This window comes from Cuculus canorus, chromosome 2, assembly GCF_017976375.1.
Source record: "Cuculus canorus isolate bCucCan1 chromosome 2, bCucCan1.pri, whole genome shotgun sequence".
Classification (NCBI taxonomy): domain Eukaryota; kingdom Metazoa; phylum Chordata; class Aves; order Cuculiformes; family Cuculidae; genus Cuculus; species Cuculus canorus.
In genome coordinates, this window is record NC_071402.1 from 155,657,503 (window position 1) to 155,671,128 (window position 13,626).

Genomic DNA, 13,626 nt, shown 5'->3' on the forward strand with positions numbered 1-13,626 from the left:
GTTGCCTTTGTCTCCCTTGAACTCAGCCTTGGTTAATCCCTTCCCAGCTAGGAGTATACGGAGAAAAGTCTCAGCCCATGGCAGAAGGATTGGAAGTGGATGATCTTTAAGATCCTTTCCGACCCAAACCATTCTATGAAAAGGGAAGAACCAGGATTAATTTTTGATGTGATTTAATAACCTTACCTATTGCTCTTGCTTGGATACTCATACTATGCACTCATGTAGCCCTAATGAAGCTGAGCCACTTTGGCTGCAGAAATGTGTTCAACTCTGTCAGATTGAAGCTGCTTTTATTCCAGATGAAAGCACCTATACTGGCCTTTCCTGCAGGTTAAATAACTTCCAGCATACAGGAGCAACCTAAGTCTCTTGTGTGTATGACACAAGCCTGGAATATGAGCACAGCATCTCCCTGATATCCCTGTGAGCTGACACTTTGTTGAGCTCTTACTTTTGTTGCTTGGTAAGAGGCATTTGTGCACGAGGTGCGGTTACTGGGGTGGTAGTTTGTAGATGAACAATCAAGACTGATTGTAGATTTCCAGCAGAGGCTGTGGGAGCGGTGAAATGTGAAGTGGGAGCCCTGTTTCAGGTGCTCCTCTGGTGAGTCCAGAGGAGGTCACAAAGATGATCAGAGGGCTGGAGCACCTCCCATCCGAGGACAGGCTGAGAGAGTTGGGCTTGTTTAGCCTAGAGAAGAGAAGGCTCTGGGGAGACCTTCTAGCAGCCTTCCAGTACTTCAAGAGAGCCTCCAGGAAAGCTGAGGAGGGGCTCTTGATCAGGGAGTGCAGGGATAGGACAAGGGGGAATGGTTTTAAGCTGAAAGAGGGGAGATTTAGATTGGCTATGAGGAAGAGTTTTTTTTCCTGTGAGGTTGGTGAGGCGCTAGCGCAGATTGCCCAGAGAAGTCATAGATGCCCCATCCCTGGAGGTGTTCAAGGCCAGGTTGGATGGGGCTTTGAGCAACCTGGTCCAGTGGGAGGTGTCCCTGCCCATCACAGGGCAGTTGGAACTGAGTGATCTTTAAGGTCTCTTTCAACTTAAATCATTCTATGATTCTATGATTTGTGTTATGAACTGCCACCACTGGAAGACTCAGATCAGGGAGCTTGGTGGGAGGAGAAGGGGGATGCTGCTTTGAAGTGCCTGGAAGTAGAAAAAGTTTTTTTCATTTTTTCCTCTTATTTTTTTCCCTTCCCCCCTATTTTTTTAAGGGACTTACTAAAAGGACAGAATTTGTTCTAGAAACAGGATTTTGTCCTTCTGTAACAGGAAGCTGCTGGTATGTATTTTTGGGAAACCACGGAAATTGCCTCTGTTTGCAGTTCAATTTGAAGGCTGGCTGTCCTCAGGATTGAACAGATATGCTAAAACAGAAAATCTTTTTTCTCGCTTGTAGCTGTGAGGTTTCCTGCACTGTGCATAAAGGCTGGTTTGCTCCGGAGAGCCGAGTGGTGGGGTTTGGGGCACTTGCTATGGCAGAAATGATGAAGAAGAGCACAGGGCAGGGCTCTGCCAGTGGAATGATCACCTGTTTTCCAGGGTTTATTTACATAGTTCCTGTAGGTGCATGCTTTTCTAAATAGCTAAGGATTGCAAAGGTCTGGAAGGTCTCCAAAAAGCCATTAGAAAAATCTGTTACACTGATGGGAGAGTTAACCTGGACTAACCCAGGAATTTAGGGTTAATCCAGGTTATCTGCAGGTGGCCCTTGGTGCAAACTCTGCATGCAGTTTGATTGCTGGATGTGTTGCATCAATTTTGAAAGCAAAAGCAGTGAAGATTTGGGCCGTTTCCTGCTCTTGTTATAATCAAATGGGACTTTTACACTACTTTTTTGGTGTTTTTCTGCTCACTCTTGATCCAGTTTTGCATAGACTGACCGGTTCCTTCTCAAGACAGGATTTTAAACTTTTCCAAACCTGTTAGTTATTTCCTTGCCTTCTCCTTTGTCTTGAAAGCAGACAGAGCAGAGTCCCTGGCAGCTGTGGGCTCTTAAGCTAAATGGTTCTGTCCTGAGAGGAAGCTGCAGCAGCAAAAGGAACAACACACTTTGGGGCACATGTACGTATGTCTCTGCCTCTGCTGCTTTCTTATCGCTTTCCCTTCCTGCTCGTCTCTCTCAAAATAGGCTGGATAAATATCCTCCTGCTTGCCAGCACCAAGGCGCCAGAGTTGCAAAAAATAATTTTAATCCACGCTTGTGATCGTTCCTGGTTCACTTTAGATATTTTTATTGCGTTTAAACCGATTCAACTGAGCTGGAAGATTTTCAAAGTGCGTTTTTCTACTGTCTCTGCTCAATCTGTGGTGCGTAACGCTGCAGAATTCATGCTTGTGTCCTGGCACACACAGCTCTCCTTGACTTTGGGGCAACGTTGCCTGCAATGACTGCAGGACAGCAATGTCTTACTGTCTCCATCCAAGTCAGATGAAGTATTTGGGATGTCTGTCCATTTACTTCTGCTATTACACAGGTCTTTGGCCAAGAAATCTGTGTGCTTATCTGTCAGCTCAAATGGTCTTTGCTGGTTCCTTCTATCCCACTGTTGCTTAAAAGATGCCCATCTTGAGGTGTGTTATACCTTTGAGTCTAAAATGAGATTTTTCACTAGTGAGCAGAACTGATTCCAGCAGGCCCAGGTCAGATTTACACTCTTGGTTTCTTGGCGAATAAAAAATATCCCTTTGCTGGGCACAGAGCATTGGCCAGAACCCACTTCTGCACCAGTTTGGGGCAGAGTAGCCAATAGCCGTGCGCAGCACTTGGCGACAGGCAGAGACTCTGGAAGAGCTGTTATGGACATGGCAGTCAGGAGGAATGTATGGACATACATTGCTGACGAGAGCTGCCTAAGCTTGGGTTTTTTTTCCCATGCAGTCAGAAGAAAGCTGGTCCAGCCTTGAGGAACCTTGGCTGTAGTTTGGACAGCCTAAATTTAGGTTTCTGCTTTCATACAGGATGCATCTGGAACTGACTTTCCATGTCCTGCTGTCCATCAGTTCTGTGAGTGTTATCCCATAGGGATCCTGCGAAGTGTAATGTGGTAAAGATGCTATTGCTTTAAGGTTACGTTAAATAATGTAGAAATACATTAAAAGTGCAATGTGTTAAAGATGGTCTGCGCTTAACAAAAGGAGACTTGTGGCATGAATATCAATTGGTCACGCCAAGATTTTAAAACCATAAAGTTACCAGTTTTGTAGTGCATTACCTTTGGGATGTGTAGAGGAGGACAGATTCTTGATCTCAATTCCGAAGTAAATGGTTCTCCTCTTTCTTTCAGCCCAGCTGATGATGGGGAAATGCTTTGTGAAGGGTCGTCCTGTTCAGTTTCTGTTCCCACTGATGTGTCAAAATTAATCTGTAAACTCTGTGTACGTTTGTTATTGCAGGGTGGATGCTTGAGAGCGGAGGATAAGGTACGAGTGTCTGGGACCGGTGGAATGGAGGCCTGATGTAGATGGAAAGATGGGTAAGAGTTGGATTCCCCTGAAGCAATTCATTTTTTGCAGCCTGATGTTTTTGGTTGGGGCTACCATGTATGACAACAGAGTGGGAGACATTGCCAAGATGATCTGGCTAAATATTACATTGCTTTCCAAGTTTTTTTGCCTTTCAGTGGTGCTAAAATTGGACAAATTCTCTTCTTATTTTCCGTGTGATCTGGTGGGTTATGTTCGTGGTGGAGTCTCTTCCCATGTCTGCCTTGTAATCCTGGGCAGAGCATCTTCACTCTCTATATCTCTTCTCCCAAGGATGCTTCTGTTTCAAACAGAGCCCGAGTATGTTGCTTTTCTAATTGGTGACCTGGATTACTTGTGCCTTCTCCCTCTTTTGCTGCAATAGTTGCATATGTGATGCTCTGCGGTTGTGAGGGAAGCTTTTTAAAGTGGAAATCATTTATAGTTCTGGAAGTGCACAAGGATCTTGATCTTATCTCTGCTGCTAAGGAAAACTTATCTCAGAAAACCAGGACCACTTGGAAGTGCTGGACTCTCAGTTTTAGCACATGGATGATCAGATTGGTGGTGCTGTCTCACACGAGCAGGAGAGAAGCATGAGAGTCACAGCCTCCTCCAGCTTCTCATGCCATTGGCCATCAGATTTATCACGTTACTCTTGCAAAATGATACCTTATTCGCAGGAGAATGTCAGTGGTCTGCTACTGTGCTTGTAACCTGTCCAGACAGCTGGAGGGATCGCTTGGTATCCTCCTCTCCCTGCTAAAGGGCTTCAGAGGAGATGCGTGCCTTGCAGACAGCAGCACTGCTGAGTTTGGGACTCAGCTAGCGTTTAATGGACATGGTAAAGTATGAAAAAGCTCTTTGCAGAATGAACATTGACCACGAAAACAGTCCCAAAGTGGTCTACAGGACGTTTTGCCAACCAGTAGCAGTCCCAGCAGCTACAGGGGTTTCTGCTCCTTTCCTTTAATTTTGCTAAAAGGAGAAAGCTCAGCAGACTGAAGAACAAGGCTGGGTTCTACCTCACAGGGCTGTCTGTGCTCGATTAATGTGTGGAGCTAATTGAGCTTGGATTGTCCCGTTTCCTTTGCCAGGCAGAGGCAGATTACAGAGGAGCCTAAATTCTTTTCCTGAAATGGCTTCCTGACCTGGTGCCCCAGGAACACGGAATAGATTTCACAGCAATCCCGATGGAAGCTGAGCACTTCACTTGTACATTTGCAGCATTTACACAAGTTCGCGCAAGACTTTTCAGGGCTGATTGCTCAAAGAAAAACCCCCAAGGAACAGGGGCAATACCGGTAAATTAAGGAATTATCCTTGCAAACCTGGTAGAAAAGTGATTCAGAGTTTGATTGTGGTTTGAATTTAAAAAATATATCAAGGCACTGCCACACCTTAAAAATGTAGAATGGTTTGGGTTTGAAGGGACCTTAAAGATCAGCCATTTCCAACCCCTTTCCATGGCCAGGAGCACCTTCCACTGGATCAGGTTGCTCAAAGCCTTGTCCAACGTGGTCTTGAACACCTCCAGGGATGGGGCATCCACGACTTCCCTGGGCAATCTGTGCCAGTGCCTCACCACCCTCTCAGGAAAACAATTCTTCCTAATGTCTCATCTAAATCTCCCCTCTTTCAGCTTAAATCCATTCCCCCTCGTCCTATCCCTGCACTCCTTGATAAAGAGCCCCTCCCCAGCTTTCCTGCAGGCAGAAAGGTTTGTTGCAACCTTAACTGTTTGTGCTTCCCCATGGAGAAAGGAGAAGAACAGTGTGTACCTCATCCTGGCTTTACCTCTGTTTTTTTTTTATTTTTTACCTAGAAGAGAGGACTAAATTAAAACCAAGTTAAAAAAAAAGAAAAAAAAAAAAAAAGAAAGGGAAGAGAAAGTCCAGACCTGCTTCTTCAGTATAAAGAATGACAAATTTCAGTTTAAAATCCCTGGTGAAAAACCCCAGAATTTTTTAGCAACATTTTCACTTCGAAGGCCAAAGCCACTCCTTTGTCAATGCAATATTTTTTTTTTTAAGAAGGAAAGCTCAAACTCACTGTGAGCACCAGTAGGGAGTGAGTTGCTGACGATAGTTCTCAGCAGATGGTCAATTTGATGACTTCTTTTACAGAGAGCATAGTTAAATTGTTCAAAGTGCTTTTAAACTGTCACCTGTAAACATAATATGGGTGCACTGGGGAAGCAGTAATTGCAGGAATACTGGAGTGAAGGTAGCACCCTTTTGCAAGCCACTGTGACTGCTTTTTGGGAAGGTGAGCTGAATTGGTAGGTTGTCTTGTGCAGATTGGCAGTTCTGCTTGCACATGTGTGTGGGTGCAGGATGCTGTGCATATCCCCTTGCTCAAACATCGTTGCTTGGAACATTGCTATAGGTGTAAGGATTGGATCTACCAGGCTGCATTCAGAGAGGATCATGGTGCTATCCCGAGTCTGGTCTCTGCTTGACTGTTGGGTTGAGATGGATGAAGTGATGTGTATCAGTGTTACCGAGTTAGTTCAAAGATTGTTGCAACGGCTTTGCTGATGCACAAAATATCAGGCTAAATTTTGAGGTTTTATTAGTTTTGCTTCCCCTCCTCCTTTTATATGTGTCTGTGTTTTCTCTGTGCATTGGGATGGGGGAGCTTTTTCAAGGGAAGAGCCAGGGAGTTTGGAGTCATAGGATCATAGAATCTCACTAGGTTGGAAAGGACCCACTGGATCATCGAGTCCAACCATTCCTAACAGTCCCTAAACCATGTCCCTCAGCACCTCATCCACCTTTAAACACCTCCAGGGAAGGTGACTCAACCACCTCCCTGGGCAGCCTGTTCCAGTGCCCAATGACCCTTTCCGTGAAAAATTTTTTCCTGATGTCCAGCCTGGTGGAGCTTGAGGCCATTCCCTCTTGTCCTGTCCCCTGTCACTTGGGAGAAGAGGCCAGCTCCCTCCTCTCCAAATGTCATTGATGCCCTTCTGGTAGACCACAGAGGAGGTGTGTTGGGTGATCTCTGAAGGTCCGATCCTGGTCTACCTTCCCTTCCTAGGATCCTATTTATAGTCCACCCAGTGTCTCAGAGTTCAGCATAGGATTGTTCATTCCTGGACTTGTTCTGGGGAAGCTTCATGACCTTGTTTGAAGATGACAAAATGAGAAGTGGGGACTTCTGGCATCTCCATGGGCTGTACCTCTGACAGAGCAGTTAGGTTGTGGCGTGTGTGCAGTGGTACTTGGAATAGCCCTCTGCAGCTGTTGCATGCTGGTGCTGCAGGTAGGTTGCCTGGCTCTTGCAGATCCAGGAGAGTATCTATGCATGGGCCAGCTTGGGGCCAGCCTAAGTAGATGTCCTTGGCACTGGGTGGTCTTATAATGTCTAGGTGCACTGCGACCATGTCACTTGACACTTATTCTCTTAGTGCTGTCTGTGAAAGACCTGGACATCTCTCTGCAGGATAGATCAGAGGGCTTGATTTTTGGAGGGGAGAGCAAGTAGATACAACATAGGATCTCAGGACAGAATTGTTATGGTTTTGGTTCATGCTTTGGTCTTCACTAAATCACTTGGGCTCCCATTTAGTGTTGTCCTGGGATATTTTACCTTAGATGTGTAACAGTTACCTTCATACCACATGAATCTTTCTTTGTATGGAAAAGGAAGGTGATGAGAACAGTGGGAAAGTTTGTAGGTAGAAATGGCATTGGAGGGACTTTGTGATTTCTAGAGGGGGAAGGAAACGTGGCCATACTCAAGGTGTTCAGTCACTGCTTCAGAAGCTGATCACATGTTCTAAGGGGACATGTCCCTGCCCATGGCAGAGGGTTGGAACTAGATGGTCTTCAAGGTTCCTTCCAACCCAAACTATTCTATGATTCTGTGTTTCCTGAGTCGGTAATCTTTGGGGTATGAAGGTGAAGTGGGATAAGATGACTGAGCGTGGTTCTGAGAGAGAAATTGTCAGGAAGGCTGGTCCCTAATGCACCTTGCTGGACACTCGCAAAGCATCCAGAAAGGATGCTGCAGCCAGAAGTGGTTATCTGCTGTCAGTCTGGTACTGTAATTCCTGATGGTTGGAAGGATAATGAACTTATTTTTAACATAGTTGTTGTGTTGCCGTTCTTCTCAGGCCTCAAAGAGTCAGAGTGAGATGTGCTTCTCACATTGATTTTCTCAGCCTTGATAATGGGACAAAAATCGGAGTGAAGAATGTTTCCTAAAGCAGGATGTTCTACTTCTTGCTCCCGGCACAGAGTAATTCTTCTAGCTTGCAGTCCACTTCCATCTGCCACTTCTCCATGATGGTCCAAGACCTCTTTCTGATTTGATCACAATATAGCTGTGTACCTGCTCATGTATATGACATTTCTACAGATGTCCATGACTAGTACAGCACAGTGAAAGGGCCATGGTCAATGGCAGTTAAAAATTGGCATGTTTAATCATGACATCACACTAGAAGCAATATTAAAAAGCTGTAGAAGTTGGTATAAAAAGCACCAGCACGTTTATTGCCTACCTTTTTTTCTTTTTGTTTAAAAATGATTTAAGCATTCTTAATTCTGTGTACATGCGTGTGTGTTTCTGATGATAAAACCTTCAGGAACGCTTATTTATTCTGTTCAGTGTATGTCCATATAACTTCAAAGGTTTAGGTCTCTAGTACTTTTCTGGAGCAACTATGACATTTGCTTCAGCAGAAAGGTAACCTGGGGTGCAGGAGGTGGGAGAATGATTCTTATTTACAGTATTGCCTTGACAGAGTGGGTGTGCATGTGGAGAAGAATGCACGCTGGGCTGGCAGAAGGCAACTTGTAGAAGGAGGAGGGGGCCTGCTTGCATGGACACAGTGTGGCTGTTTAACCCAACCCTGTATTTTTTAGGGGGTTATTGAGACACAGAACTGTCTCAGTTGGTGAGGGAAGAACAGAATGACTTGCCTTATCCCCATGCATGCAGGTGTTGATGTCTTAGCTCTCCCATGCCTTGTTTTCCACATTCCTCAACCTAAGGCAATGGTTTTGCTCTTTACTTGCTCTTTGTTTGCTGAGAGCTATTAAAAAATATATATTCAGGTTTAATTTAATTATCTTGTAATAAGACACATCAGGCTTTCTAGCTCAGGTTTTGTTAGTTTTGAGAGGTGTCCATGTCTCCTTCTCCCTTTCCTAGTACCGTGCCTTCTGCACCCAGGGCGCCTGTTTAGGGTCACGCCAGGTGCTTTAGGCACCTGGGGAATGCACGACCAGACCTGCATCTCTGTATTTGGGACTTTGCAGACGTTGCTGCAGCAACAGATGAGGAGTTCATAGGCTCTGGGCTGTGGCTTTGAGCATTGGAAGTAGCTGGGCTGGGAGGGAGAAAGAGGTCTTTATGAGCCTGCAAATAACCTTCAAAGGTATCGGAGGCAGTCAGGGGAAATAACTTGCCAGCTATGCTTCTAGCTGGGTAAACATTTTTCGCCTTTCAAGTGTGCTCAAGAGAGGTACAGATTGTGGGGAGAGGTAATATCTTTTATTAGACCAAACTGATAGAGGCGGAAAAAAACAGGCTGCCTTTTAGGCACATAAGCCTTTCTTCAGAAGGAGAAAATCTTAATCTTAGCAGGAAAACTGGCTGGAAAAAACTACCCTGAGTTTAATTTGATTATGTTAATCCCCCCAAAAAAGGTAACCAGTGTCTGTGGAGCAAAGGACAGAGTTAGCAAGAAAGCTGTGAAAGTTTGTTGTGGGATGAGAGAGAGAAACTGGTATGTGGTACCTTTGAAGTGGTGAGGGGTTTTGTGGGCAGATGCTGTGGGATAAAATGCATCGTGCCATAAAACCAAACAACCCCTCTATTTTCTTATTTTTAATGCTCAGTGGAGCTACAGGCACACAGGATTCTCTTAAATGTGGTTAATTTTGTTTTTTAAGGGTCTAGCTCATGCTTGTATCTCCCCTAGACTAATATTAATGTGCAACATCAAATAAGAAGCAACAAGTTTGTCCAAGAGGCAGTGATTTAGCATGGCTTATCTCGCAGCACTCTGTATTCTTATAGGAAAGCCTTGACTCTCACTGCTCTATTCCATGAAGATGATCCCATGGCTGGGGTACCTCCCCTATGAGGACAGGCTGAGACAGTTGGGGTTGTTCAGCCTAGAGAAGAGAAGGCTCTGAGGAGACCTTATAGCAACCTTTCAGTACTTAAAGGGGGCCTCCAGGCAAGGTGGTACAGGCTCTTTATGAGGGAGTGCAGAAGTAGGACAAGGGGGAATGGTCTTAAGCTGAAAGAGGGGAGATTTAGATCAGATATTAGACAGAAATGTTTTCCTATGAGGGTGGTGAGGCACTTGCACAGGTTGACCAGAGAAGTTGTGGCTACGCTGTTCCTGTAGGAGTTCAAGACCAGGTTGGGTGAGGCTATGAGCAACTTGATCTAGTGGGAGGTGTCCCTGTGCGTGGCAGGTGACAGGGTGTCAGCAAGTCCTGGAGAAGCACTGAAACCCATTATATTGTGGAAAACTGGTATGTTTTTTATTATAGAACCATCGCGTCTTCTGCTTTAGGATCCAAGTTGCTAGCTGAGTATGAGGGACAGCACCTATTTTCCCCAGTTCTGCCATATCAGCATATCTCCCCCCTCCACTGAATCCTGCCCAGTTTTAACTCCAACGCCTGCCTCATTAGCTGAGGAGGGCTGAATCATAGAATCATTGAGGTTGGAAAAGACCTCTAAGATCAGTAAGTCCAACTGTCAGCCCAACATCACCACTTCTATTGAAGCATGTCCCGAAGTGCCATGTCTACATGCTTTTTGAACCCCTCCAGGGATGGAGACTCCACCACTTCCCTGGGCAGCCTGGTCCAATGCTTCACCACTCTTTTGGTAAAGAAATTTTTTCAGATATCCAATCTGAACCTCCCCTGGCACAACTTGAGGCCATTTAACTTTGTACTGTCCCTTGTTGCTTTGGAAAAGAGACCAACACCCACCTCACTATAACCTCCTTTCAGGTAGTTGTAGAGGGCAATAAGGTCTCTTTGCAGCTTCATCTTCAAGCTAAGCAACCACAGTTCCCGCAGCCATTCCTCATAAGACTTGTGCTTCAGATCCTTTACCAGCCTTATTGCCCTTCTTTGGACACACTCCAGCACCTCGATGTCTTTCTTGTAGTGAGGGGCCCAAAAGTGAATACAGTATTGAAGTATGTGGGGTGTCATGTATGGACCCCCGAGGCTGTCACAGGGCCCAAGGGAGGAGGGTGGCTGTGAGAGGGAGAGAGGAGGACAGGTTTGTGCCCGAGCCATTATCCGAAAGCCACAGGATAAACCCCACAGGGACAAAGGTTTGTGCCCTTCTCCAAGCTGGATACCCACTATGGTGCAGCCTCTGTGCAGCTCTCCTCATCCTGTAACACCCAGAGTTTACAAAACCCTGGTCCTTGAGCTCCTTCACCGTAAGAGAATCCAGCTGTTGGGATTTTGTTGGGGAATGGTCTTAAGCTGAAAGAGGGGAGATTTAGATCAGATACAGCACTGACTGTATCTGGGGGACATGGCTTCTTATCCAGGTGTCATCACCCTCCATGCATACGGGGATGTGTGCACGGGACAGGGGTATGGAGGAAGGTGGTGCGTTGCAAAGCACGGGTGAGCTCTACTGGTGGCTCGATCCCATGGAATTTTACTGCGTGTGGCACTGTCGGAGGGGTGGCTATTTTGGGAGCAGAGGGTTGTAATGAACCGCAGACATAACCGTGCTTTCCCTCCCTGCTGGGCATAAGCAAACACCTTTTTTCATCCTGATTCCTATTCCATTGCAAAAGTCCCTGGTAAATCTCCAGGACAAGGGTGTGCTGGCATTGTGCCACAGCCCTTCATGTTAGTCAAGAGAAATTTCTTTTGTGATTTGTGGCTTAGCCACCAACACTTTTACTTTAGTGATAAAACTCACCAGTCAATGCTATTGAAAGATTTTGGTTTTGGTGTTTGCAGGGTGACAGTCACTCAGTATTTTAAGGGCATTGCTCTTGCCTTACCTAAACTGAGGTCCAGTCCCCATAGCGTTAACTTAGCTTTTGGTTTTCCTTGGGGAAATTCAGAGGGCAGCTGCAGTTTGTCATTATCTCACAAGCTGAATTGCAATACGTTATGACATGACACACTGCTCTCGCGAGACCTCACCTGGAGCGCTGCGTTCAGTTCTGGAGTCCTCAGCAGGGGGAGGATATGGATCTGTCACAGTGAGTCCAGAGGAGGCCATGAAGATAATCAGAGAGCTGGAGCACCTCCCATATGAGGACAGGCTGAGAGAGTTGGAGTTGTTCAGCCTAAAGAAAAGGAGGCTTTGGAAGACCTTCTAGCATCCTTCCAGTACTTAAAGGGGCCTATAGGAAAGCAGGGAAGGGGCTGTTTTTCAGGGAGTGCAGGAACAGGATGAGGGGTAACGGTTTTAAGCTGAAAGAGGGAAGCTTTAGATTAGACGTTAGGGAGAAGTTCTACACCGTGAGGGGAGTGAGGCACTGGACCAGATTGCCCAGGGAAATTATGGATGCACCATCCCTGGAAGTGTTCAAGGCCAGGTTGGATGAGGCTTTGATCAACCTGATCCAGTGGAAGTTGTCCCTGCCCATGGTAGGGAGGTTGGAATTGGCTGATCTTTAAGGTGTCTTCCAACCCAAACCATTTTATGATTCTACGACATATTTGTGTATTTGCCATTTTATTCTATTTTGCTCTTTTCTCAAAGGTCTTATAGATAAGTTAAGAGCCCAATCACTTAACATTACATTGGAAGTGATTGTTTATTTGTGTACAGGAATATTTTGCTTGAGTTGTGTCATTGTGATGATCAGAAATAGTTCCATCTGTGATGCATAGTTTTACTGATTATAATTTTAAAATAACTCGTTTACCTTTTCTTTTTTTTAAACAGATTTTTGAGCTCCTTTCCCCTTCTCCCCAGCCTGTTCCTGGGTACTGATTTCTGCCCCCTTTTTTGCAAGGGGATGTAGAAGGAGGGGTTGGGTTTGATCCGAACAAGTTTGTTGACTGTGATTTTACCAATAGTTGTATGGTCACTTGAGGGATAGCATGGAGTGGAGGGAGAATAAGAGAGAGGAACTCTTAAAATGAGCTTCAGCCCTAAGAAAAGGGTCTGTGAGATAGTATAACTGTACCCATAAACCACAGATGTTTTATTGAGCGTTTGGCATGATGAACATATGTGGCTGTCAAAAGCTGGGTTTGGGTTTGTTTCTTTTCACAAAGCAGTTATTGCTTGTGCTACAGAAGCAAAACTCAGAATCTGAGATAATGTCATTTATGAAGAACGAATGTTTACCATCAATTTGTCAGGTAAGGTATTAATAATCATCTGTACCTGTTGGATGGTGCACTCTTTAGTCTTGTAATTTCTTGATAAGGAGAAACATGCTTTCAAGAAAGCCCAGAACCTCACCACATTAGTTTATATGTGTGAGTTTGTGTGTCCTAAGCTTAAAATGTCAGTGAGCAAATTCCTGCCAAGAAATCTTGCATATCAGAAGAGTCTTTCCTTACTTCCTTGTGTTTAATTGCTCTGTTTGACCTGCTGAGCTGTGCCCTGCCCTCCAACCCTACAAAGGGGTGACCTTGGCATCCCTTGGGTGGAGTTGCAGGAGGGGGAGCGACAGCAGGATCCAGCTGCCGGCAAGCCTTTGCTGACTTGCAAAAGGAACGTGCTCCACTGGTGTGTCAGCTGTAGTGCGCAGTAATCTGGGCTGGGGGACGGTAATTAGCTAATTTTTCTCTTTATCAGATACTGGACACAGTTCCACACGGTGGCAAAATGATTTGTGCCTATGGATTTAATTATGTGGAGGTTTATCTGCATCCCTCTCGCTAGATGGGTGCGTGCAGCAATCTGTTTTGCTGCAGGTAATTCACAGCCCTTCTAAGGGAAGTGAGTTACAAACCAGTATTTGTAGCAGCCTGTGAGAGTGTCTGGGTCCCTTCTTTACTTGCTGTGGGGCTTTTCTTACGGTCCAAGGAAGGCGCTTGAGCTTCTGCCTTGCTCATCTCCTTCCTATATTGACTGGGACAGTCACTGTGACAGTATTTACTTATTAATTGATCCCTTCTGTTATTTAGAATTATAGAATCACAGAATGGTTGGGTTGGCGGGGACATTAAAGGTCATCTT

General features: G+C 45.4%; 1 protein-coding gene across 5 annotated transcripts in view; it reads left to right on the forward strand.

Annotated features, from left to right (window-relative positions):
- Positions 1-13,626, forward strand: part of LOC104056977 (mitogen-activated protein kinase kinase kinase 3) — a 91,566-nt gene that overhangs the window by 20,536 nt on the left and 57,404 nt on the right. For 4 of the 5 annotated variants that reach the window (XM_054059601.1, XM_054059600.1, XM_054059596.1 and 1 more), the window contains exon 2: positions 3,400-3,479. In XM_054059601.1, coding sequence (XP_053915576.1) covers positions 3,476-3,479 — 4 coding nt within the window. In that variant the 5' untranslated portion in view covers positions 3,400-3,475. Of the gene's footprint in view, positions 1-1,967; positions 2,068-3,399; positions 3,480-13,626 lie in introns of all 5 variants that reach the window. The other variant, XM_054059597.1, reaches the window with a different exon arrangement.